General features: G+C 40.9%; 1 protein-coding gene and 1 pseudogene across 4 annotated transcripts in view; one reads left to right on the forward strand and one right to left on the reverse strand.

Annotated features, from left to right (window-relative positions):
- Window positions 1-27,722, forward strand: part of ACTR3B (actin related protein 3B) — a 152,061-nt gene that overhangs the window by 37,555 nt on the left and 86,784 nt on the right. For all 4 annotated transcript variants that reach the window (XM_053609447.1, XM_053609448.1, XM_053609450.1 and 1 more), the window contains 2 exons: window positions 19,867-19,991; window positions 20,931-21,041. In XM_053609447.1, the coding sequence (XP_053465422.1) occupies window positions 19,867-19,991; window positions 20,931-21,041 (236 nt within the window). The remainder of the gene's footprint in view (window positions 1-19,866; window positions 19,992-20,930; window positions 21,042-27,722) is intronic.
- LOC128560245 (aspartyl/asparaginyl beta-hydroxylase-like) lies at window positions 1,151-15,743 on the reverse strand (annotated as a pseudogene).

Raw genomic sequence — 27,722 nt, forward strand, 5'->3', positions numbered from 1 at the left:
CGGTGCCCTACCCACTGAGCCATAGGCACTGCCCAGATTTGATTTTTTTAGTCAGAGGTGTCCAACCTGCGGACTGTGGGCCACAGCTGATTTTGTGAGGACTTATTTAGCTTGTCTTTGATGTGTGACTTAAGACAACTCCTCTTAAATATATGGCAGAGGAAAAAAAAGATTGGACACCCCTGCAACACCCTTTTGCTGTGAGTGTGTTGTCCTCCATAATAGGTGTGACTGGTGTGCTGTGTCTTCATTTTATTTTTTTGAGACAGAGTTTCACTGTGTCACCGTTGGTAGAGTGCTGTGGTGTCACAGCTCACAGCAACCTCAAACTCTTGGGCTTAAGTGATTCTCCTGCCTCGGCTTCCCAAGTAGCTGGGACCCACAGGCGCTCACCACAATGCCCGGCTATTTTTTCTTTGCAGTTGTCATTGTTGTCTAGCTGGCTCTGGCTGGGTTCGAACCTGCCAGCCTGGGTGTATGTGGCCTGTGCCCTAGCCATGAGCTATGGGCGCTGCCCTCTGTCTTCATTTTAAATTCATAAATGGGTGTCTTAGTCTGCTCAGGTTGCTGTTACAAAATGCCACTGACTGGGTGGCTTCAGTAACAGAAATTAATTTTATCACAGTTTGGAAGGCTGGAAATCCAAGGTCAGAGTGCTATCAGGGTTGGCGAGGTCTCTCTTCTGGCTTTCCAAGGACCTCCTCTGTGTGTTCTCATGGAGTCTTATCTGTGTGAGCATGTGGCTTTGGGGAAGGGAACTCTCTGGTGTCTCTTTTTATAAGGCCCCAACTCTTACCAGATTAGGACCCCACAGCTAACCTTAAGTCCCACCTACCTGTGAGGACGGTCACATTGAAGGTAAAGGCTTCAATGTGTGAATTTTGTAGGGACATGGTTCAGTCTATAACAGTTGGCATTCTATAAGATGAAATGGTGTTTTGTGAGTTTTATTCATGTGAATGCCCAGGAACTTGTTCATTCCATGCTGAGTTGATAAATGAATTTTCTAACTTTTTAAATTAGAGAATTGGATTATAACCTTGTTAAGTGCAACAACTATAAAAGACTGACCTTGCACCTTTTGCTTTAATATGCTGCCATTTAAAACTGTCATAGCTTTCATTTGGATGCTCCATTTAACCTGTCATCATCAATAGAGAGGGGAATTAAAGACAGTTATTAGCAGGATTTCATTCACTGTCAAAGGCAGGAGAACTCTCAGGCTGGTGCTGTCGGGAACCTTTGCAGTGGCAGAAACTAGAAAGATAATAAAATGTTAAAGAAGTGGGAGTGAAAAAACAAATTTGTTGCAAGAGGTAGCAAGTCCCAGTTCACCACTGTGTGCTAAAGTGGCCTTCCTGGCAGAGCCACTTTCTGACTCTGCTGGCCCCGAGATGGAACACTACGGACCTGGAGAAACAGGAGCATCTCCAGAGGTGTGGTTGGAAATGTGGAGGAGGGCTGGATGGTGAAGGACTTTGAAGAATCCTCTTAGGGAATTTTACATTTATGTTACATGCCAGGAATTTTTGCAGTCTCAGGGGTCTGGGCTCTGGACTGGGGAGATGCCAAGCCCTGGCCCTGCTTTCCAGGGGCAGCCTGGCTCTGTCTGATGGGGAGAGCTTCTGGGTAGAAGTTCTGGGTAGAAGTTGGTAGATTGAAGAAAGTTTTTCCCTATTTAACAAATTGTGCTGGGTGAACTGGCTGTCAACCTGCAGAACACTGAAACTGGACCCACACCTTTCACCATTAACTAAGATAGACTCTCACTGGATTAACGATTTAAACTTAAGACACGAAACTATAAAAATACTAGAAGAGAGTGCAGGGAAAACCCTTGAAGAAATCGGTCTGGGCGAGTATTTTATGAGGAGGACCCCCCGGCCAATCGAAGCAGCTTCAAAAATACACTACTGGGACCTGATCAAACTAAAAAGCTTCTGCACAGCCAAGAACATAGTAAGTAAAGCAAGCAAACAGCCCTCAGGATGGGAGAAGATATTTGCAGGTTATGTCTCTGACAAAGTTTTAATAACCAGAATCCATAGAGAACTCAAACGTATAAGCAAGAAAAGAACAAGTGATCCCATCGCGGGCTGGGCAAGGGACTTGAAGAGAAACTTCTCTGAAGAAGACAGGCGTGCAGCCTACAGACATATGAAAAAATGCTCATCATCTTTAATCATCAGAGAAATGCAAATCAAAACTACTTTGAGATATCATCTAACTCCAATAAGATTAGCCTATATCACAAAATCCCAAGACCAGAGATGTTGGCGTGGATGTGGAAAAAAGGAACACTTCTACACTGCTGGTGGGAATGCAAATTAATACATTCCTTTTGGAAAGATGTTTGGAGAACACTTAGAGATCTAAAAATAGATCTGCCATTCAATTCTCTAATTCCTCTACTAGGCATATACCCAGAAGACCAAAAATCACATTGTAACAAAGATATTTGTACCAGAATGTTTATTGCAGCCCAATTCATAATTGCTAATTCATGGAAAAAGCCCAAGTGCCCATCGATCCACGAATGGATTAATAAATTGTGGTATATGTACACCATGGAATATTATGCAGCCTTAAAGAAAGATGGAGACTTTACCTCTTTCATGTTTACGTGGATGGAGCTGGAACATATTCTTCTTAGTAAAGTATCTCAAGAATGGAAGAAAAAGTATCCAATGTACTCAGCCCTACTATGAAACTAATTTATGGCTTTCACATGAAAGCTATAACCCAGTTACAACCTAAGAATAGGGGGAAGGGGGAAAGGGAGGGGAGGGAGATTGGTGGGATTACACCTGCCGTGCATCTTACAAGGGTATATGTGAAAGTTAGTAAATGTGGAATGTAAATGTCTTAGCACAATAACTAAGAAAATGTTAGGAAGGCTATGTTAACCAGTGTGATGAAAATGTGTCAAACGGTCTATGAAACCAGGGTATGGTGCCCCATGATCACATTAATGTACACATCTATGATTTAATAAAAAAAAAAAAAAGAAAAAGTTTTTCCTTTTTTTTTTTTGTTGTTGTTATTTTTACAGTTGTTGGAGAGTATTGGGAGTCATTTAATAGCTTCAGGCAGAGGAATGTGTGGTGATCACATTAGTTGAAAGCGGATAGGGAAGGAGCAGGGAGGAGGGGTCAGGAGAATAGAGTAAGTAGCTTTTAGATGTTTTCTGTGTTTGAAGAGTTCAGGTGTGTGAGTCCAGCAGGCAGCTGGGTAAAAGGCTTAATACTCAGGAAAGAGACCTAGACTGGGGCTAGAGAGGGGGGAAAAAAGCAAAAGAAAATGAGAACCCAGGACCCACCACCTGAAATGTCATCTTTGTGTCAGAGTAACTAAGTAAGTGACAAATTTTAGATTGAGGACCAGCCCTTTCTTTTTTCCCTCCTTGCCCTCGCCCTCCTCTGATAAAGATTTTTTGGTACGTTTTCAGTCCATGTTTTATCTTTAAATTATATATACAAGAATGCATTGTTTTGTGAGTTTAAACAATTTCTAAAATGGTAATTTTCTGCAATATCTTATAAAAACCCTTCAAGATTATGTTTTTAACTTTTGTCAATGCTGATGATATATGCTGATGTAGATCAGAGTTCTAACGTGAATACACAATTTTTAAAATTGGGATATTTTCCAGATTTTTTATTATGTGGAGTGGTACAGTAAATATCTTCTTATGCACACGTGCTGGTTTCCCTTGAGGAAATGCTGGAAATGGGATTGTGTTATCATGCAGTGTGTGCCTCTGTGTCCTCGCTAGGTATTGACAGATTGCTCTTCCAGGTGGTCGTTAACACTCTGTCACAGTTTGTGTTTCTGCTTGTCCTTGACAACAATCACTATTGTGAAACTTAAATTTTTGCCAGTCTAATGAATGTAAATTGATGGATAAATTATTTTGCAAATGGGTTTTGTCCCAACTCCAAGGGTTTCTTTTTTTGTTGTTTGTTTTTGAGATAAGGTCTCATTCTGTGTGCCACCATGCCTGATTAATTTTTTCTATATTTTGCAGGGATGGGGTTTCACTCTGTTCAGCCCAGGCCACTCTTAAACTCCTGGCCTCAAGATCCAAAATGATGGGATTACAGGCTGCACTCCTGGCCAGACTGGGCTCATTTTTTTAAATTCACATTTCTGTGATTACTTATAAGATGGAGGACCTTTCATTGCCTGTTTGTATCTTTACCCCTTTTTCTACCGTGTTTTTCTCTCTTATATGGAATTGTAGGAACTATTTATATAGATAGTTTGCATTTATACATGCTGAACACTGATTTCTTGCAGATATCTTCTTTTTAATTATTCTATACCTTCTTTTTTTTTTTTTTTTTTTGAGACAGAGTTTCACTCTGTTGCCCAGGCTAGAAGTGCTTAGTTTATAGCAACCTCAAAGTTCTGGGTTCATGTGATCCTCCTGCCTCAGCCTCCAGAGCAGCTGGGACTACAGGCATGCACCATGATGCCTGGCTAATTTTTCTGTTCTTAGTAGAAACAGGGTCTCCCTCTTGCACAGGCTAGTGTGGAACTCCTGAGCTCAGGCCGTCTACCTGCCTCAGCCTTGCGGAATGCTGGGATTACAGGCGTGAGCCACCATGCCTGGCCTCTATAACATTTTTAAGAGATTTTTCTTTTTTTTTGTAGAGACAGAGTCTCACTTTATTGCCCTCAGTAGAGTGCCATGGCATTACACAGCTCACAGCAAACTCCAACTCCTGGGCTTAAGTGATTCTCTTGCCTCAGCCTCCCGAGTAGCTGGGACTACAGGCGCCCGTCACAACGCCCGGCTATTTTTTTTTTGGTTGCAGTTCAGCCAGGGTCGGGTTTGAACCTGCCACCCTTGGTATATGGGGCTGGCGGCACCTTACCTACTGAGCCACAGGCGCTGCCCCAAGAGATTTTTTTTTTTTTTTTATCTTCTAGGAATTTAAAATTTTGATCCAGTAATTTTTTTTTACTTTTCCTTTTATAATTTGTTTGTATTTTAAAAAATCCCTTTCTGTTCCAAAGATATAAACAATTTCTGTATTGCCTTCTGAGAAAATTTTAAGTTATTTTGTTGAATATGATGTGAAAGAGATAGCTAATTTTATTTGTTTTCTGAGTGGAAGACCAGTTGCATTGAAGAATATATTCCAATTTGACCTGTTTTGATCATATTGAGGTATCATATGTGCTTGGTAATCTTTTTAGTATCTTTATTTCGTTTTATTGATGTATTTATCTCTGCTCCAAATTTGTAGTGTTAAATACGGTTACTTTAAAAGAAAAAAAAATAAATACGGTTACTTTATCATATGTCTTTATCTTTGTATGTCCAGGACCTCTTCATTTTTTTTTCCCTCAGAAAAGCTCTGGCCTTACTCTACTATAAATTTTAGAATCAGTTTAAGTTCCATGAAAAATTATAATGGAATTTTGATTACAAGTACATTGTTTATGGATTAATTTGGGAAAAATTTGATATCAAATTTGACATTCATGGACAGAATTGCGTATTCTTATCCTTTTTTTTTGAGACAGTCTCAAGCTGTAGCCCGGGGTAGAGTGCTCTGGCATCCTAGTTCATAGCAGCCTCCAGGCTCAAGCGATCCTCTTGCCTCAGTTTTTTTCCTTTTTTTTTGCAGTTTTTGGCCAGGGCCGGGTTTGAACCCACCACCTCCGGGATATGGGACTGGCGCCCTACTCCTTTGAGCTACAGGCGCCGCTCAGCACGTTCTTATCCTTGAATATCCATGATCGAATACTCTTATCTGTGAATCTAGTATATATGTGTTCTATTGTTTATTAGTGCCTCTGTGTTTCTCAGAAATGTTTTATAATTTTCTTTCTCTTTCTTTTCTGTTTTATTTTTTTAATTTTTTTTTATTTTGAGACAAGGTCTCACTGTGTTGCCCAGGCTAGTTGCATGGCACTGTAACTGCAAACTCCTGGGCTCTAGTGATACTCCCAGCCCAGCTTCCCAAAGTGCTGGTTACAAGTGTCATCCACTGTGCCTGGCCCATAATCTTTAAAAAGCTCTTATACGGCTTTTAGTAACTTTATTTTTAGGTACCTTTTATGTTTTTGTTGCTGTTGTCAAATTTTGTTTTTGAATTGCATGTCTAATTATGCATATAGGAATGGTGCTGGAGTTTATAAGTTGTTTTTGAATTCAGCAACCTTTCTGATCTTTCTTATTTGTTCTAATAGTCTGTAAATCATTTCAAGTTTTCTGTGCAGACCATTGTATGGCCTGCAAATAATGGTTATTTTGTTACTTTCAATCTTAATACTTCTTTTTTTTTGCAGTTTTTGGCAGTGGCTGGGTTTGACCCCACCACCTCCGGTATATGGAGCCGGCGCCCTACTCCTTTGAGCCACAGGCGCTTCCCAATCTTAATACTTATTATTTGTTTTTATTTTTTCTTGGCTGCTGGCTGGAATTTCTTTTTTTTTTGTAGAGATAGAGTTTCACTTTATGGCCCTCAGTAGAGTGCCATGGCATCACACAGCTCACAGCAACCTCCAACTCCTGGGCTTAAGCGATTCTCTTGCCTCAGCCTCCCAAGTAGCTGGGACTACAGGCGCCCACCACAACACCCGGCTATTTTTTTTGTTGGCAGTTTGGCCGGGGCCAGGTTTGAACCCGCCACCCTCAGGCACCTTACCGACTGAGCCACAGGTGCCTCCCTGGAATTTCTTCTAAAATAGTGACTAGAACTAGAGATAGTGAGTACTCTTTTCTTTCTGATTTTTTGAGAGATGAGATTTTAGGTTGGGGGCGGTGGCTCATGCCTGTAATCCTAGCACTCTGGGAAGCTGAGGCAGGTGGATTGCCTGAGCTTAGGAGTTGGAGACCAGCCTGAGCCAGAGTGAGGCCCCATCTCTAAAAATAGCCGGGTGTTGTGGTGGGCAACTTTAGTCCTAGCTACTTGGGAGGCTGAGGCACAAGGATCACTTGAGCCCAAGAGTTTGAGGTTGCTATGAGCTTGATGCTGCCATGGCACTTTACACAGGGCAACAGAATGAGACTCTATCTCAAAGAAGAAAAAAAAAGGAGATTGAGGCTCAGCACCTATAGCTCAAGTGGCTAAGGTGCCAGCCACATACAGTAGAGCTGACAGGTTCGAATCCAGCCCAGGCCTGCCAAACAACAGTGACATCTCTAACCAAAAAATAGCCGGGCGTTGTTGCGGGTACCTGTAGTCCCAGCTACTTGGGAGGCGAAGGGAAGAGAATCGCTTAAGCCCAGGAGCTGGAGGTTTCTGTGAGCTGTGACGCCACGGCACTCTACCCAGGGCGACAGCTTGAGGCTCTGTCTCAAAAAAAAAGAAAAAAAAAGAAAAAAAAAGGAGATTGAGATTTTAGTGTTTAGTGATTGCTGTAAGTTTTTGTTGAAATGCTTTTTCAGATGAAAATAGTGCTTTGCTATTCTTTTTTTTTTTTTTTTGAGACAGAGCCTCAAGCTGTCACCCTGGGTAGAGTGCTGTGACATCACAGCTCACAGCAACCTCCAGCTCCTGGGTTCAAGCGATTCTCCTGTCCCCGCCTCCCAATTACCTGGGACTACAGGTGCCTGCCACAGTGTCCACCTATTGTTTGGTTGCAGTCGTCATTGCTGTTTGGTGGGCCCAGGCTGGATTCGAACCCGCCAGCTCAGGTGTATGTGGCTGGTGCCTTAGCCACTTGAGCCACAGGCGCTGAGCCTTCTATTCTTAATGATAGGTTTTTCTCCTCTAAATCAAGAACGGTGTTGGCATTTAAGACTTTATCTATTTTGATGATCATGCAGTTTTGGACATTCGCTCATAATAGAATGAATTACATTATCATGTTTTCAGATATTGAGCAGTTATATAATTTTGGGGATACTTTACTTGTTTTTTTTTTTCATTTTTTAAGTTATTTTTTATTTATTTTTTTTATGTGGACTTTTTTTTTTTTTTTTGCAGTTTTTGGCCCAGGTTGGGTTGGAACCCACTACCTCTGGTATATGAGACCGGCGCCCTACTCACTGAGCCGCCATAGGCACCACCCGATACTTTACTTGTTATGAAAAATGAAGTATATGCTGAGCTATATTTGTAAACATTTATTTGAGATCTTTGCATCAATATCAAAAGTAAAATTTGTCAGTACATTTCTTGTACTGTTTTTATCTGGCTTATATACTAGCTTCATAAAATCGTTAGCTTTTTAAAATTCTCTGAACAGTTTGCATAAGATAGGAATTATTCTTTTAAGCTTTAGAAAAAAATATCCAATATATTTTGAGAAATATACTAGATACTTTTATTTTAAAAATTAATATTGTTGTGTCTCTCTCAACTGCTGTAGCAAGTGTTCTTAAATGTCTATATTTAAATCCTTAGATGTATTCTTCCTTAGATACACTCTTCCTGATAATCTTTCAGAGATTGTCCTCAGATGATTTTTTAGCTTCACATGACATTTTAGCATTTGGGAAAATAGTCTGTTTCTTCTGGCTACCCACCACATTCTATACACATACAAATTCTTTTTTTTAAACTGCAGACTTTACATTTGTACTTTATAAAGTTTAATCTTGTTAGTTTTTTTTTTTTTTTTTCCAAGAGATTGAGTCTTGCTTTGTTGCCTAGGCTAGAGTGTAGTGGCTGATGGCTGCAACTTGAACTCTTAGGTTCAATCAATTCTTTGGCCTCATCTTCCCAAGTAACTAGAACTACAGGTGCATACTACTGCTAAATTTATTGTAGAGATGGGGTCTCCCTACATGCCCAGGCTGGTCTTAAACTCCCAAACTCAGAGATCTTTCTGCCTCAGCCTCCTAAAGTGCTGGCATTATGAGCATGAGCCACTGCATCTGGTTGGAGAGTATCATTTCTCCTAAAGGGTTGCAGTTTGCAGGCTGGGAAGCAGTAGCTTCAGGCAGAAGCCAAGAGCATGTGCTTGGAGGGAATGGTCTAGGGAACAGGAATTTATGCTGAGCAGGGCGGCTGAATATGAACATTTATGAAAGGAGAAACATGCACATACACAGGTGAGCTTCTTGCCCCTTCATGGGATCCATGTTCAGAAAATGGCAGCCTCACCATGATCTGATGTCAAAAGGTGAAGCAGAGGACACAAAACCTCTTTGCACAGCCTCTGTACACCAACTCCAGCCTCTGTACACCAGCTCCATAATTGGTGTTTTCTTATTAGGAAAGAACGCTGGTCAGTTGTCATTTTGAAACCATCAAAAGAGGGGAATAATCATGAGATTGCTTTTTTTTTGAGGCAGAGTCTCAAGCTGTCTCTCTGGTTAGAGTGCCATGGTGTCATAGCTCACAGCAACCTCCAGCTTAGGCTCAAGTGATCCTTTTGCCTTAGTTTTTCTATTTTTAGCAGAGACAGAGTCTTGCTTTTGCTCAGGCTGGTCTCAAACTCGTGAGCTCAAGCAGTCCACCTGCGTTGGCCTCCCAGAGTGTTAGGATTACAGGCGTGAGCCACCGCACCGGCCTATGAGATTGCTTTCTGTTCAGCCCTTAGTGAAGAAAGCCTGGTGGTTTCTTCCAAGCTAATTTTAGTGAGTGGTGTATGATGAAGTGTATCTGATTTGCCCTTTCATCATGGCTGAGAATTCTGTTTTAAGGTTTCTTTGGGGTCCTCTTGGCCAAGAAGTGGGTCAAGATTTTATTTTAGTTCATAGTTCTTAAGTTGGGAACTTACATTATTGATGTAAGAAGTTAGCGCTAAAATTTTCCCTCTTAACACTGCTTTAGTTGTGCCCCATATGTTTACATATGTTATATTTTCATTTCAAACTGTTCATGTCTTTTTAGTTTGTCTGAGACTTTTTCTTTGGCCTGTTGGTTATTTAGAACTGTGTTCATTTCCAAGTGTATGGCATTCAGAAGATTTTCTTGTTACCTTTCTGTTACTGGTTTATGGGTTAATTTTATTTGAGTCAGAATGCACAATTTTTTTTTTGAGACAGTCTTACTATGTTGCTCTCAGTAGAGTGCGGTAGCATCATAGCTCACAGCAACCTCAAACTTTTTGGCTTAAGCAATTCTCTTGCCTCAGCCTCCCAGTAGCTGGGACTTTAGGTGCCCGCTGCAATGCCTGGCTATTTTTTGGTTGCAGTTGGCCCTGGCCAGGTTTGAACCTGCCAGCCTCAGTGTATGTGGTTGGCACTGTAATCATTGTACTACGGGCGTCAAGCCAGAAGTTGTTTTTTTTTTAAATAGGTGTATTAATCTGTATCATCTCTGTGTTGTCTGTTGATTATCTTTTCTCAATTCAGTTGAGGTATTACTGGTTCTTACATGGTAAGTTTTTTTTATTGAAGCTTGAACATTTTAGAGATTTGTTATGAGAGAGAATATTGAAGTCCATAGTTAAAATCGTGGATTTGTGTATTTCTCTCATCAGTTTTTGCTTCAGATATTTTGCGGCTTTGTTCTTTGGTGCATTTGCTTTTAAGATTGTTGTCTGCTTGATGAATTAACTTTTGGTTATCATGTTTTGTCCCTATTTACCAGTGGTTCATTTTCCTTGCCCTAAAGCCTACTTTTTCTGATAGTGTAGTCACTCTGCTTACTTTCTTTTTTTTTTTTTTTTCCGGTTTTTGGCCGGGGCTGGGTTTGAACCTGCCATCTCCAGCACATGGGGCTGGCGCCCCACCCCTTTGAGCCACAGGCTCTGCCCTCTGTTTTCTTTTTATTACTGTTTGCATGGAATATCTTTTTCTTTCATTCTATTTTCAACTTACGTATATTGTTAAATTTGAAGAGTTTCTTGTGGATAGCAGAATTTATGCAAATTTTTAAATATGCTCTACCAGTATCTTTTAATATACCTAGGTATATTTAGGCCATTTACATTTATTATAATTATTAGTGCTTTTTCTATTTATTCTTTTTGTTTCTTATATCTCTGTTTTGTTTTGCTTAATAGTAATCCTGTGGGTTACTTAAGCATTTTAAAAAATTTCATTGATTTGTCTGTATGTAATATTTTTGAGTGCATCTCTTTGTATAGCTTTGTCCTGGCTATTATATTTGTGTGTGTATATTCACAAATATATGCACACACACACAGATATATATATAGTAGATTGTATTGTCAGGGCCTGGGACTGGCCAGGTCTTGGGCCTGGCTTAACTAGGTTCCAGATGCAGATTGCTAAGCTACCTTGTTCAGGAACAATTTTTCTTAGTTGCCTGAGGGCTATCTACTTTAGCAGGAGAGAGAGAGAGAGTCTTTCAGAGAGTAAAGCAGTCTTAGAATAGATAGATCTTTGTCTTTAGTAGAGCTTGGTAATCTTCAGCAGAGAGATGTTGTGCTGGCGTTCTGCAGCCAGAGTCAGAGTAAGCGGGTCCGTGATAGAGTGCGCATGCTCCCGACTGCCTTCTCCTCCAGCCTAATACACGGCTGATCTCGTACCTCTCAACACCATAGGTGTAGAGACTGCCAATTCACCACTGCTCTCATCTCGCGAGCTCTCAATCTCTCTCTCCATGCCCTTTCACCAAGGTGTCCATTGAGCTATACAGGTATTTCTTATAACCCTCACTCCTCCTAGCCATAGGCTATATGGGCTGCTGTATATATATATATATAGTCTACTAGTATCAATATTTTATCAGTTAGAGTGAGATGTATAAACCTTACCTCCCTTTATGTCCCTTTACCACCCCCATACTAATATAACTGTCCTAAATCTTTCTTCTATGTACATTCAATTTCATGACATTCACATTAGTGTTAGAATTTTTTCTTTAATGGCCAAACATAATTTTCTTTTCTTTTTTTTTCTCCAAACATAATTTATAAAGCTTAAGAGGAAAAGAAAGTAATTATTGACTTGGTGCCCATGGCTCAAGAGGCTAAGGTGCCAGCCACATACACCTGAGCTGGCGGGTTCAAAAAAAAAAAAATAAATAAAAGAAAGTAGTTGTTATTATCCAGATTTTTGCTCTTTGCATTGTTTGTTCTTTCTTCCTGTTGTTCGCAGATTTCTTCCTTATTTCCCTTTTCTTTGGAGAACTTCCTGTAGTCATTATTTTACTGTTTGGAGACAGAGTCTCACTATGTTACCCTGGGTAGAGTGCCGGGGCATCATAGCTCACAGCAACCTCAAACTCTTAGGCTTCCGAGATTCTCTTGCCTCAGCCTCCCAAGTAGCTGGGATTACAGGTGCCCATCATAACACCTGGCTATTTTTTTTTTTTTGTAGAGACAGAGTCTCACTGTACCGCCCTCTGGTAGAGTGCTGTGGCGTCACACGGCTCACAGCAACCTCCAACTCCTGGGCTTACGCGATTCTCTTGCCTCAGCCTCCTGAGCAGCCGGGACTACAGGCGCCCGCCACAACGCCCGGCTATTTTTTTGTTGCAGTTTGGCCGGGGCTGGGTCCGAACCTGCCACCCTTGGCATATGGGGCTGGCGCCCTACTCACTGAGCCACAGGCGCCGCCCTGGCTATTTTTTTTTGTTGTAGTTGTAGTTGTTATTGTTGTTTTGTAGGCCTGGGTTGGGTTCAAAACCATCAGCTCTGGTGTATGTGGCCAGCATGCTAGCCGCTGAGCTACAGGCACTGAGCCCCTTTAGCCATTTTTTTGAAGTAGGTATGCTGGTGACAAATTTTATTAGTTTTGGCTTCATTTGAAAAATGTCTTGATTTGCTCTTCATTCTTTTTTTTTTTTTGGAGACAGAGCCTCAAGCTGTTGCCCTGGGTGCCATTGCATCACAGCTCACAGCAACCTTCAACCTTCAACTCCTGGGCTCAAGCGATTCTCCTGCCTCCACCTCCCAAGTAGCTGGGACTACAGGTGCCTGCCACAACGCCCGGCTATTTTTTGGTTGCAGCCGTCATTGTTGTTTGGCGGGCCCGGGCTGGATTTGAACCCGCCAGCTCAGGTGTATGTAGCTGGTGCCTTAGCTGCTTGAGCCACAGGCGGTGAGCCTGCTCTTCATTCTTTTTTTTTTTTTTTTTGACTTTAAAGTGTCTTTTATTCTCATTGCATTGATTTTTTTTGTTCCACAAGGCGGCATAAGAGTTTTAACAAATATAGGAAGGTATTAACTTGTAGGGAACATCCATTTACAGAATAAACTCACCTGAGATTTCTATCCTTTCATTTTCTGAAAGTTCATTTTCCACAGGATTGTTTTCTGAAGGTTCATTTTCCACAGGTCTGTATACTTTTTCATCATAGTCTTGGTATGTTACACCATCTTCATCATGCTGCAGTCTTTCATCAACTACTACTGGTTCACTGGAATCTGGAGCTTCCTGTTCGTATGTCTTCTCTTGCAAATCCTGATGGTAGTCCTGTGAATCTTCATGAAATGTTTCAGGTTCCAGGGTTCAGATTTATCGTGTACATCAGTGGCTGTGAGGAAGCCGTCATCCTCCAGGTGTGGTTCCCCCACCGGGTCACCGTCTTCTTGCTGCAGGTCTTCTCCTTCAACATGTTCTCTGTGTACCGTTTCATGGAGAAGGGGCTGAATTTGTTTGTTTATTTTGTCTTCAATATTCTTGGGTTCTGCCCCCACAGGAGCCTGCTCCTCAGCTCAGCGTCTGGCTCCGCTTCTGGTGGGACTGTGGGTTCTGAAACAGATCTTTCCTTAAGTCCTAATAAAACTTTGGCATCATCTACATTAAAATCTCCATCACCTGGGGTGGCACCTGTGGCTCAACGGAGTAGGGTGCCGACCCCATATGCCGGAGGTGGCGGGTTCAAACCCAGCCCCGGCCAAAAACTGCAAAAAAAAAAAAAAAATCACCATCAGCATCATAGATTCCTAGTTTTCCTTGAACTTCCTCATAATCAACAAGCTCAACCCAAACAACTGCTACTTATGTCCATACTCCCAGCAACACGATGACCATGAACCACGTGAAAAAGGAACTTCCAGAAAGTCCTTCTTTCTTCCCGTTCTTGTGTCCTCCATGCTTTGTCTCCACCAGCCTCCTGGGTCTCCCTCCTCAGTCTCTGGCTCTTCATTCTTTAGGGATATTTTTGCTGAATATAAAAGTCTGGGTGGGCAGTTCTTTTAGCACTTGAAAATATTTTATCCCTTCCTTTATGCTGTATGACTATGACTTCTGGTGGGAAATTTCCTTGGAGGCTTTCAGAATTCTTATTTTCATTTTCATTTTTATTTTTTTTATTTTTTTCAGAATTCTTTATGTTTAGTTTTTAGAAAGTTTTTTTTTTTTAATAAGTATATTATCTGTGTCATCTCTGTATTGTCTGTTGATTGTTATTTTCTCAGTTTAGTTGAGATGTTCCTGGTTCTTGCTATGGTGAGTTTTTTATTGAAACCTGGCCATTTTATGGATCTTACTTTAACTTTGTTTTAGCATGTCTTTTCTGATAATGCTCTAGCAGGAAAGGAGGGATATCCCCTTTTTTTTTTTTTGTAGAGACAGAGTCTCACTGTACCGCCCTCGGGTAGAGTGCCGTGGCGTCACACGGCTCACAGCAACCTCTAACTCTTGGGCTTAAGCGATTCTCTTGCCTTAGCCTCCCAAGCAGCTGGGACTACAGGCGCCCGCTACAACGCCCGGCTATTTTTTTTTGTTGTTGTTGCAGTTTGGCCGGGGCTGGGTTTGAACCCGCCACCCTCGGCATATGAGGCCGGCGCCCTACTCACTGAGCCACAGGCGCCGCCCGGGATATCCCCTTTTTATTGCCAGTTTGGGATGAAAAGTTTTAGGTTCTGGTTTTGGCATTTGTTGACGCTCACTTGGGGAGGAACTGCAGGTGGGGTGGAAGCCAAGGTGTGTATTATGCTATGCTGTGCTGGAGATAGCTGGGATGACACAGACCATTTTTCTGCAATAGACAATGATATCTTCTTTCAGATACATTTCTTCATTGTGTTCCTAAGAACTGTTTGGGCAACATGTTGGTTTCTGTGGGTATAGACAAAAGATTGTGAATATAAGCTCTATATCTGTTCACTGTCTTAGGTTCACTTGCTTCCTGTATAACAGTTTTTTTAAAATTTTAATTTTTAAGGGCCATTAAAACAAATCTGTGATTTGGGATCAGATTGCTTTGATTTTCTTTTCTTTCTGGGGAGGGATAAGATTTACTTTGTTGCCATTTAAATTAAAAAAAAATTTTTTTCTTATTTGTTTTTTATTTGTATTTCCTTGCCTTTTGTTTTGTTTTGTTTTGTTGAGAGAGTCCACCCTGTTCCCTGAGCACAGTGCAGTGGCGTCATAGCTCACTCAGACTCTGGCTATGGGCATCCCGCTGCCTCAGCCTCTGGAAGCCACTGGGATTACTGGCAATGGCCGTGGAGCTCTGCTGGTTTTTTTTTTTTTTTTTTTAATAGGAGTTGGGGGTCTCATTCTCACTCAGATAAGCCTGGAACTCCTGAGCTTAAGTAATTATCCTTCCTTAGCCTCCCACAGTGCTGGGATTACAGGCGTGAGCCACCGCTGTTTAAATTTTTGAGTGTCATAGATTCATTCTCATTAACTTCAGCATTTTTCTTTAAGGTGGTGTTTTTTTTTCTTCTTTTGTTAACTATATTGCTCTCAAATTCTTGGTAAGCTTGAATTATGTCATGAATTGCAGAATCTTTTGCCTTTGATAGTTTAATTCCATTAAGTTTGATCTTGTCCAGAGGATTGAATCCGTCACTTGCCCTTGCAAATTGTGTGAGGATTTCTGAGGTCTGCCGCAAGGCATCTTGACAGTGGCCCTGTGAACACCTGACTTGTGCAGCAGATGGTTTGAAGCAGCGTCAGTCTTTGCCATGGCTTGGCACGGTCAGTTTTCAGAGAGGGGTTTTATTTATATCTGCAGATCACCTCAGTTGTGAGAAAATCAGCAGATTTACCAGCTCATTGTAAGCCCACGCCCCACACGCTCACCAGCTCTCATTTTGGGCTCTCCCTAGCTCCATCACCACCATTTCCACCTCACTCTTGCTTTCTTCAGGTCTGCAGAAGTTTGTCCTTTTGGTTGTGCCACCTTTTATAACTGGAAGCTTCTAGACTGTATGTGGCAACGAGTTGGAGTAAGAAAAGAAAGGGGCGAAGTGATTTCTATTCTGTCTTTTTCCTTTTTCCTTTCAGCGTGTTACTTCAAGATGCCTTTGTGAGAAAAAGGCCTCAAACTCACTCTTACAACCTTGCCTTTACTCTTCATTTGTAAGAAGTTGGAGATTGTAGATAATTTGTTTTTAAAAGTAATCGTGTCTGTTTATTAATTTGTTTTAGAATTAAATTTAAGATATATTTATAGCTAAGTTAATAGCTTCTATTTGAGAAAATTCATCAACCTGACTTAACTTCAAAGCTTTTATTTGAAAATGATGTTTTAAGGGTATAGGAATTTGAGAAGTACCAGAGAGAAATTTAATTTAATTTTGTTTCTTTGGCTTTTTTATTCATAATTGAGAAACCAATATGGTTAGTAGAAGAATGCAAACATTCTCCCTGTAATTCTACCAGACAGGGTTAACCAGTGTTAATCTTTTGGTTAGCTATCTTATTTCTATGAATTTGCACAAATATGTAACTCTGTAAATTTATCAAAGTGGAGTCATACTGTGCTTCTTCTTTTTTTTTTTTTTGAGACAGAGCCTCAAGCTGTCGCCCTGGGTAGAGTGCTGTGGCGTCACAGCTCACAGCAACCTCCAATTCCTGGGCTTAAGTGATTCTCTTGCCTCAGCCTCCCAAGTAGCTGGGACACAGGTGCCCGCCACAATGCCGGGCTATTTTTTGGTTGCATTTGTCGTTGTTTGGCAAGCTGGGCTGGATTTAAATCTGCCAGCTCTGGTGTGTGTGGCTGGCGCCTTAGCCGCTTAAGCTACAGGCACTGGGCCTGTGTGCTTATTATTCTGAAAGTAGACTTAGTAGCTCTTTTTAAGGATTGGATATAATTTATTGAATACTTACCTGATTTCTGATTTCAGGTCAGTTAATTCCCCCACCTCTCATTTGTTGCTCTTATAGTTAGTTCTATAAAGACTATCTTGTAGGGCTAGGGTTGGAGGTAGTGTTAGTACGTTCTGATTATTTCTTTAGAATGAATTTCTGGATAAATACATTTTTATAATATTTCCCCGTTCCTCTCCAGAATGTTCTTATCTTGGTATCCTTTAAGTGTTCAGCCAGTCACATTTTTGGCCTCCAGTTTAGTATATATAATACCAGAATGTAGCAGGCTCTCTTGTAAGCACTTTGTAAACATTTTGCCATTTAATCCCATTTAATCCTACTGACCCTGCCGGGTAGGTAGCAATATGTGTGTTTTAGAGGTGAGAGTACTGCAGCTCAGTGATCACTTTCCTCAGGTTAGCAACTAGGGAGTGCTGAGCCCACTGTTCAGAGCTGAGTTTGTGTACTTCAAAGTCTGTGTACTCTGCCCACTTCATAAAGCAGCCATGCAGAAAAATTAAGTTTGCTGCACTATTTGAAGGAATTTTTTGCTGTATGGTAGATATCTTGAAATGTATTCCTCCTATCTGTGATTATGTGTCTTTGACCAACATTTCCCTATCTTTCCACCCCAGCCTGTTCTGTTCCATTGGTTCATGTGTCTGTTTTTATGCCAGCACCGTGCTGTTTGGATTACAGTAGCTTTATTTGCCATGGGGTCAGGTAGTGTCATAACTGCTGGCTTTGTTCTCTTTGCTCAAGATTGCTTTGTGGAAATAGCCAAAGTGGTATTTAGTGGTTCCATATGAATTTTAGGATGTTTCCCCCTGTTTCTATGAAGAATGTCATTAGTTATTTTTATAGGAATTACATTGAATCTGTAGATCACATTGGGTAGTAAATCACAAGGAATTTGATGTTTTAATTCAGAGAAATTATTTCTAGCACTTATATTTGTTTGGGGCCAGAGAGCTATAATTTCATCAGATATGTTTTAAGGGTAATGAGATTCCATTAATATATTTATGAAATTAAATTTATGTTAGAATTATTTAGGTAGAGTTTGAATATTTTTCAAAACTACAATAAGTATTTTAGTGCAGTAGAGTATTAGTTTACCAAATATTTTTCTAATAATAGCAGCCTGCTTAGGTGCAAATTCTCGTTCTATCTTAGAAGCTGTGTGACTTTGATAATTTGTCAAGCTTTCCCCTCTGTCAGATGCAAATAATAGTACCTACCTCATAAGCTGTTGTGAGGGTATAGTGAAATAGTATACAAAAAATAATACTTAGCAGAATGCTTGATAAAAATAACTTATTATTAATAGTTATTGACATCTTACCTGCTGTTATAAACTATAAAGATTTTTTATCTGACTTCAAGACGTCTACAGTCTAGTTGATAGATGGATTGTAAACAGTTATAATTCATTGTGACAAATGCATTAATGGAAATGTAGAAGGGCCAGTGAAAGCATCAGAAATATGTCCAGAACTCCCAGGTTGTCAAGGGAGGGTTCAGAGGAGGAGATAGCATTCGCATGGGAGCCTGATACATGAATACAAAGTCAGTGAATGACCAGGAGTCAGAAATTTAAATAGCAAATGGAATCTTTATGAGGCTTTCTGTGTTTTATTAGATGTTTAATTCTGGAGTAAAGTCTGATAGGACTATTTACTACCAGGTATATTCCCAAATGTTTATGATTAAGGTCTTTTTTTTTTTTTTGAGACAGAGTCTCAGTTATGTTGCCCTTGATAGAGTGCTATCGCATCACAGCTCACAGCAACCTCAGACTCTTGGGCTTAAGCATTCTCTTGCCTCAGCCTCCCAAGTAGCCGGGACTACAGGTACCTGCCACAATGCCCAGCTGTTTTTTGTTGCAGTTGTCGTTGTTTAGCTGGCCTGGGTGGGGTTTGAACCCACCACCCTTGGTGTATGTGGCTGGCTCTATAACCACTGTGCTGTGGGTGCCAAACCATATGATTAAGATCTTATTAAAATAATAAGCCATTAATATTTCAGATTTTTTTTTTTTTTTTTTTTTGAGACAGAGCCTCAAGCTGTCACCCTGGATAGAATGCTATGGCATCACAGCTCACAGCAACTTCAAACTCCTGGGCTTACGTGATTTTCCTGCCTCTGCCTCCCAAGTAGCTGGGACTACAGGCACCTGCCACAAGGCCCGGCTATTTTTTGGTTGCAGCCGTCATTGTTGTTTGGCAGGCCCGGGCTGGATTCCAACCCGCCAGCTCTGGTGTGCATGGCTGGTAACTTAGCCACTTAAGCCACAGGTGCTGAGCCTCAGATTTTTATATAATACTATTGCTTGATTATTTTCCTTTTTTGGCAACAGATATTAGCCAACAGCTTTCCAGTTTATTCTTTTAATGGAAAATCATAGCTTTTTCCTCCTTGTAACTAAACTAAAAATATATGTAAAAACTATCTAATATAGAGTTTCATTAAAATGACCTAAGAGGGTGGCGCCTATGGCTCAAAGGAGTAGGGCGCCAGCCCCATATGCTGGAGGTGGCGGATTCAAATCCAGCCCCAGCCAAAAACTGCAAAAAAAAAAAAGAATAAAATGACCTAAGAGCATATAAATATTACTTTTCATTTTATTCTCTTTTCTCTATCGTGTAGAATTTTGTCCCTTTCTACACTGTATTTTAAAATTTGGAGCTTACTAATGTATAATCCATAGGCATTTCATGTACTAGCTTGAAAGATTTTACAGATGAAACTGAGAAAATTTGTAAAGGAGCTTTTGTCTAGCTAAGTTCTTTTGCACTGTACTGGAAATAATACTAGAATACAATAACTTCTTTCTGCATTATTTTATGTATGAATTGACAGTGTCTTTTCTGTGAGCATTCTTAATAGAATCCTGATAATAAAAATTAACTTCTACATGTATAGAGATACAATTTTTTCTTGATCATTTAAATAAATGTGGATAGTGATGGAAAGCTTTGTGCTTTTTTTTTAAGGTATTGCCATCAGAGAGTCAGCAAAAGTAGTTGACCAAGCGCAACGAAGAGTGTTGAGGGGAGTTGATGACCTTGACTTTTTCATAGGGGATGAAGCTATTGATAAACCTACGTATGCTACAAAGGTAAACTTTGGACAGAAATTTCCTTCTTTACCTGGTGAGCCAGGAACAGAGCAGTAAAATGAATAATGCCAAGTGGCAGATCATCTGGAATTTGTGTTTGTGAGTTGTGGAATATGTTTTTATTTTTATGTTTGAATGGAGGTGGTGGTGGTTACTGTATTTGAGCAGAGAGAGGTATTTTTGTGTAGAGAATTGAGTGAGTTAACAAGGTCCCAATTCTGGATGCAGAACTGACTTAGGTAACACTGGGTTACACATGAAAGCATAATCTGTTCCTCTGGAAAACTTGCAGGTTAACCAAGTAAGCTGTCAGATATGGAAAATTGCAGATTGATTAATTAAAAAAAAAACTAAAATTATTTAAGTAGACATTTCTTTTTTTTTAAATTATTTTTAATTTTTAATTTCAGTGTGCTTTTTCATTCTTCTTTGTTTGAAGTACTCCTTTTTTGTTGATTTTCTTCTTTCTCCTGCGGTGCTGGCTGTTTTTGATGTTGTTAGTAGAAATGGGGTCTTACTCCGGCTCACTGCTGCTCATATGGATCTTGAACCTCTGAGCTCAGGCAGTCCACCCGCCTCGGCCTACCACAGCGCTGGGACTACAGGGCGTGAGCCACCACACCCAGCCTAAGTAGACATTTATTCTTGAAAAACAAAACAAAACTCCAGATGCAATTGTATGGTAGATTGGCTGCACTTTCCCATTGTCCCCACCTGTTAAGGTGATTGTCAGTAGAAATGGGTGAGTGGAATATAAACAGTAATATAACTTAATCTTTCTTTTCAGTGTCTGTTGTTTGTTTACATGAACTGACAGTGGCTTCAGTGGGGAGGAGGCCTTGTTCTCTAGTAGCAGTTTCCCCTGTGCCTCTGCTGTTCAGCTCTTGGTCTTACCGTCATGAACTGAAACTCGACTCGGTTTGGTTTCTCTTGCTGCAGTGGCCCATACGACATGGAATCATTGAAGACTGGGATCTTATGGAAAGGTTTATGGAGCAGGTAGTTTTTAAATATCTTCGAGCCGAACCTGAGGACCATTATTTTTTAATGGTGAGTAACTGGAACTAAGAGGAATATAATCCTATAAATTCCAAATTGGTTAGATTTTATGTTTGTTTGTATATATATATATGTATTTTCTGTACTTAATTGAGGTTTATTAAAGCAAGATCTAAGGATGTGTCTGGGAAAAGCACAGCCCACATGGGTGGCACCTGTAGCTCAGTGAGTAGGGCGCTGGCCCCATATACCAAGGGTGGTAGGTTTGAACCCGGCCCCAGTCAAACTGCAACACAAAAAAGAAAAAAAAAAAAAAAGCACAGCCCACAAAGTATCTGCTGTGAACTGGGCTCTCTCCAGTTTGTTTAGATTTTTAACTCAAGATATTCTTCCCAAAGGAATTTTTAATTCCTTTTAAAGATATTAGCATGAATCAGGCTACTTTTTTGCAAACAACAGAAAACCCAGTAAAATGTCCAGCACGAAAGGGGCTTATTATCGTACAAACGGGAATGCCAAGGTTAGGTGGTTCCAGGGCTGGTTACTTTAGCAGCTCAGTGGTGGAACTGTGGGGATGCAGCCCCATTGTCAACTTGACCTTTTCTCTTGGTTCCCTTTGGGCCCCAAAGTTACTGTCAAAGTTCCTGATGACCTCTTTGGATATTTCCATATAGAGGTAGAAGGGAAGGTTTTCCTTACATACCAGTTTTAAGTATTTAGAAACCCTTTCCCAGAAATCTTCCCAGCAGATTGACCCTGCCTGCCCATACCTAATTTAACACTAGCAAAAGGAATGGAATTACCTTGACTGGTTTAGGTCAAGATTCTTTCCCTGGGGCTGAGGAGGAGACTATGTCTGATCAACTGGACCCTCGGAGAGGGTAAGTACTTAAATAGGTCTCCAACAGTAAGGTCAGTGGAAGGAGGAATGGATTTGGGTAGGAAACCAACTATATACTTCAGAATTCTTAAAAACTAGCTAGATAACTGTGCTAAAGAGCAGAGGAAATTGGGTCCAAATATTATTTTTTTCTAGGGTTTAAATGTTACTGTGGTTCTCAACCTTCCTAATGCTGCAACTCTTTAATATAGTTCCTCATGTTGTGGTGACCCCCAACCATAAAATTATTTTGGGGACAAAAATTTTCTGGAATGTATAAATCCAGATTGTCTTGAAATCTCTAGGTCAATAATAATATAATATTATTTCAGGACAAAAATAATTTTATGGTTGGGGGGGTCACCGCAACATGAGGAACTGTATTAAAGATTTGCGGCGTTAGGGAGGTTGAGAACTGGCTTAAGCAATTCTCTTGCCTCAGCCTCCCGCTTTATTTGTTTTCTTCCATGAAATGTTTTTTTTTTTTTTAAAGAGACAGAGTCTCACTTTGTCGCCCTTGGTAGAATGCTGTGACATCACAGCTCACAGCAACTTCCAGCTCGTGGGCTTAAGCGATTCTCTTGCCTCAGCCTCCCTAGTAGTTGGGACTACAGGCGCCCGCCTCAACGCTCAGCTATTTTCCTGTTGCAGTTTGGCTGGGGCCAGGTTTGAACCCACCACCCTTGATATATGGGGCCGGCACCCTACCCGTTGGGCCACAGGCACCACCCATGAAATGTTCTTTTTAAGTTAAAATTAATAGCATGTATAAAATGCTTACTTCACAGAGAACAATTTCATGTAACATAAGGTGCATATTAAAATCTTTGTAATTTAGCTTTGGATTTTATTCCATGCAAGTGTATTGTTAAATGGTGCCCTATCCAAATATATAATTCTTTGTCGTGTTAGAATATGAAGTGATTTTTGGAATTATCTGGTGCAAGAAATGTGTTAACTATAGGGCCAACAGATAATGGAATCTATATGTTAACTTTTATAAAGCAGTTATAAAAGTGCTACCTTGAAAGTGCTACCGTCTTTTTCTCTGGTTCTGTTGTCACAGCTGGAATTGCGAAGTGTGGCTTCTGTGTGCTGCAGACCATTCTGTGTGTTTTCTGCCCTGGACGCCCGCAGTGGTACAAGTGAAATCAGTGGAGCCAAGAAACTGACAGTGTATCTGAGTGGCTTTGTCTTTCCAGCCAAAACAAATCATGGATTTCCACCTGTCAGATTTGGCAGTTTTCCTTCCCCAGCATATCATATAGCTACCTGTTGGACAGGATTTTAGGACCAGGCACTGTGCCCAGCTGCTTCCTTCTTTCTACTTCAGCTCACTGTGCCAGGAGTTCTTGCTTCACTCCAAGGGACATCTATCTAATCTTAGGGCTGTGGAGCAACTGCCGGCCACTGGGAAAAGTGTTCACAGGAAGTTTTTACTAAAAGAATTTTTTTTCTGATTTAGCTGGCATATATAAGGAGGTAAAATATAACCACTTGCCATGAAGGAATTGGAGATGTCTGGTGTAAACATGGAAAAGAACATTTATTAAAAATGTGTACCTGCAATGAATGTTAAAAAATAATCAAGTTTATTATTAGAAAGATAAGAAACTACTGTTATCGTGCAGATTGTGCTTTGAATTCTGCAAGTGAGTTTGTTGCATGAGATGGTTGAGGAAGTGATGAGAATGGTCACCTTCTTTCTTGTTCACACCCTCAGTGATCTTGTTGATGGAGTAAAGGGAGCAAAGCAGGTATAGAGATTTATGGCCAAGCTATAGAAGTAAATCGAAGACATTTATTGAATTGCCACATCAGGTCAAAGTTTCTTGGTTTAGAGTAGCAGTTCTCAACTTGTGGGTTGCAACCCCTTTGTAACAATGAAAATACATCCTGTGTATCAGATATTTATATTATGATTCATAACACTAGCACAATTATAGTTATGAAGTAGCAATGAAAATAATTTTATTGTTGGGGGTCACTACAACATGAGGAACTGTATTAAAGGGTCATGGCATTAGGAAGGTTGAGAACCGCTGGCTTAGAGAATCTGAGAAGCCCAATTATGGGTTCCTGAGGAGCTCACAGAATTGTCCTTTCTGACAGTTCTCCCCAGTCATCTCAACATACACTGTGAGAATGAGTTTTTCGAGGAGGTGCAGAGACTCATACAGGTCATGTGCATTGAGCAGGTAGCAGGTGGGGATCATACAAGTCTTCTTCAGTACTGAATTGTCCAGAGTTCAAAACAGAATTATAATAGAATCTCTATAGTTGGCCACCTCCCTACATTGACCACCTCCTTAAGTTGATCTAATTTTCATAGACAGCATGTACTCAATGGAAGTTCCTTATGTCGGCCACCTCTGTATTTTGACTGGTTTGTTACATTCCCTTGGGTGGTCAACTTACAGAGATGCTACTGTGTATATTTTAAAGAGATTTAGTGCTGTTAGTGGAAATTGAATTACAATTCAATTTCAAAGCAGTTTCTAAGCTCTTCAAATATAAATCATTTGAGAACAAGGAAGCAGCATATGCCAACGACCCGCAATGGGAAGGAAGGCAAGGGGGCTTTCAGGAGCTGACTAGCTCAGCACGAGCAGAGGGCTGAGTGCAAGGGGGAAGAGAGGGAGATGCCTGCTAGCCACTGCATGGCATTGGCAGTGGAACCATTTGAGCAGGCTCATGTTTCAGAGAGAACACAGAGTCTTCATGGTGGTCTGGCTGAGAGGAAGAGGGCCTCCACAAAGGCTGTGGAATGGATATGGGAGAGTGGATAAAAGGGGGGTAAAGTCTTTTGTAAGGTTCTTAAACTTGTGTAAGGGGAAATTTATAGTCAGAACTAGCCATGATAGTCTCTCAGGAAGGGCCTGCATAAGAAAAAGAACATGAATTTTCCTTCAGTGTGAGGAATTTTCTTCTGCAGTAGCTGAGGTAGTTGACTTGGATTGGGGGTACACAATATAGTATATAAAGAGCACACCGCACTTATGAGAATTACCCTCAGGCCAGCACTAGGCTCACACCGTAAGAGTATGTTGAAGTCGAGGCCACCTGAAAGAAATCAGACTCACGGAGCCAGTATCAAGTGAGTAGAATGGGGGCAGAATTTTTGTATTATTCACGCAGTTGTAATTGGCCTCATTGTTCTTGCTCGTACCATAACAGGCTGCCATTTTTTAAAGCATGTTTGGTCGTTTAGGGTAAGTTACATATAGGTAGCAGAGGTATAAGAGGAGGTAGAATTAATAGGTCTTAGTGATTGGAATTGGTGGCACTTAAAAGAGAAATGTAGCATGACTCGTTTTTATGTGGGGCAGTGCATAGATGGTAGTGTGATTGGCTGGATAGGAAACATTGGGAAGGCTGGAGAGGGAGAGGTTAATTTGTGCAGAAGTCCACGGGTACTTGAGCCTCACAGTTACGCCTGAAAGGAATCAGTTCAGGGTTGCAGGTACTGATTTAGGAATCAGGAGTATTTACATGTTGATTATTGATTGGTATTGATTACCAAAAATAAAATATATCATTCTTTGGAATTTTAGAGATGAATGTATAAATCCATGATTGTCTTGAAATCTCTAGGTCAAGTTCAGGTTACGACCCTATGAAAGAACTTTTTTGAGACAGAGTCTTGCTCTGTCGCCTTGGGTTGAGTACAGTGGTGTCATCATAGCTCACAGCAACCTTAAACTCCTGGGTTTGAGTAATCTTTCTGCCTCAGCCTCCTGAATAACTGGGACCTGCCACAACGCTTGGCTACTGTTTTCCATTTTTATTAGAGACAGAGTCTCTGTCTTACTCAGGCCAGTCTTGAACTTCCGTGCTGACGTGATCCACCTGCCTTAGCCTCCCAGAGTGCTAGATTGCAGGCGTGAGCCACCATGCCTGGCCCTGTCACTTGCAAAAGAGTTTAACCTAAAGAGCCAGACCATTCTATAGGAAGGTTGATTTGTTGGAGAGGTGATGCACACACAGCACAGAACTGAGAAGATGCCAAAAGATTTTCTCTTTTCTGACTCTCTCTCCTAGAGGAAGTCACCTTTACCCATTCCTACCCTAATCCGTCATCTTCCAGAGGTGACTGTGTGGAGGCACATGGGTCATACATATCCTCATGTTTTACAGAGATGGTAACAAAATATACATACTCTCCTACACCTTGTTTTTTTAAAATTACTATTTTTTTAAATTGTGAAAAAATCCTAATATAAAATGTACTGTCATAGCTGTTTTAATTTTATATTATATTTATTTACTTATTTATTTTTGTGAGACAGTTTTACTCAGTTGTGCAGGCTGGGGAGCAATGGCAGGGTCATAACTCACAGCAGCCCTGAACTTGTGGGCTCAGTTGATCCTCCCACTTGGGCCTCTGCAAGTGCTGGGATTACAGGTGTGAGCTGCTGTGTTCTACCTGCCTTAGCCATTTTTAAGTGTACAGTAATGTTAAATATATACTGTAGAACTTTTTCATCTTATAAAATTGAAACCCTATGTATATACTTCCCATTTTCCCCTCCCCCACACCTCCTTTTTTTTTTTTTGTTAAGCCGTCCTGGGCAGGTTTGAACCTGCTACCCCTGGTGCACGGGGTAGCAGCTCTAACCATTGGACTAAGGGCGCCTCCTTCCACACCCCCCCTTTATTTATTTATTTTTAATTATTAAATCATAGCTGTGTACATTAGTGCAATCAAGGGGTACAATGTGCTGGTTTCATATACAATCTGAAATATTCTCATCAAACTGTTCAATGTAGCCTTCATGGCATTTTCTTAGTTACTGTATGTAGGCATTTGTATTCTGCATTTAGTAAGTTTTGCCTGTACCCATTCTAAGATGCACCTTAGGTGTGGCCCCGCCCATTATCCTCCCTCCATGCTAACCCCCCCTTCCCCTTCCTTGGCCGTTTCCCCATAGTCTTGTGCTATAGTTGGGTTATAGCCTTCATGTGAAAGCTATAAATTAGCTTCATAGTAGGGCTGAGTACATTGGATACTTTTTCTTCCATTCCTGAGATACTTTGCTAAGAAGAATATGTTCCAGCTCCGTCCATGTAAACATAAAAGAGGTAAAGTCTCCATCTTTCTTTAAGGCTGCATAATATTCCATGGTATACATGTACCACAATTTGCTAGTCCATTCATGGGTCAGTGGGTACTTGGGCTTCTTCCATGACTTAGCAATTATGAATTGGGCTGCAATAAACATTCTGGTACAGATGTCTTTGTTATGTTATGATTTTTGGTCTTCTGGGTATAAACCTAGTAAAGGAATTATAGGATCGAATGGCAGGTCTATTTTTAGGTCTCTAAGTATTCTCCAAACATCCTTCCAGAAGGAATGTATTAGTGGGCATTCCCACCAGCAGTGTAGAAGTGTGCCCTTTCCTCCACATTGATGCCAACATCTCTGGTTTTGGGATTTTGTTATGTGGGCTACTCTTACTGGGGTTAGGTGATATCTCAAAGTAGTTTTGATTTTATCGCCCTCGGTAGAGTGCTGTGGTGTCACAGCTCACAGCAACCTCCAATTCCTAGACTTAGGCGATTCTCCTGCCTCAGCCTCCTGAGTCACTGAGACTACAGGCACCCGCCAGAATGCCTGTAGTTTTTTCGTTGCAGTTTGGCCGGGGCAAATTCGATCCTGCCACCCTCCGTATATGGGGCCGGCGTCCTACCCGCCTTTACCCCTCTTTTTTTTCTAAAGAGACAGGGTCTCATGTTGCCAAGGCTCAAGTAATCTTCCTGCCTTCGCTTCCTGAGTAGTTGGGAGTACAGATGTTCCAGCATGCCCTGCTACCACATTTTTTGGGTGGGGGGGAGCAGAGTCTCATTATGT

Source organism: Nycticebus coucang, chromosome 11, assembly GCF_027406575.1.
Source record: "Nycticebus coucang isolate mNycCou1 chromosome 11, mNycCou1.pri, whole genome shotgun sequence".
NCBI lineage: Eukaryota > Metazoa > Chordata > Mammalia > Primates > Lorisidae > Nycticebus > Nycticebus coucang.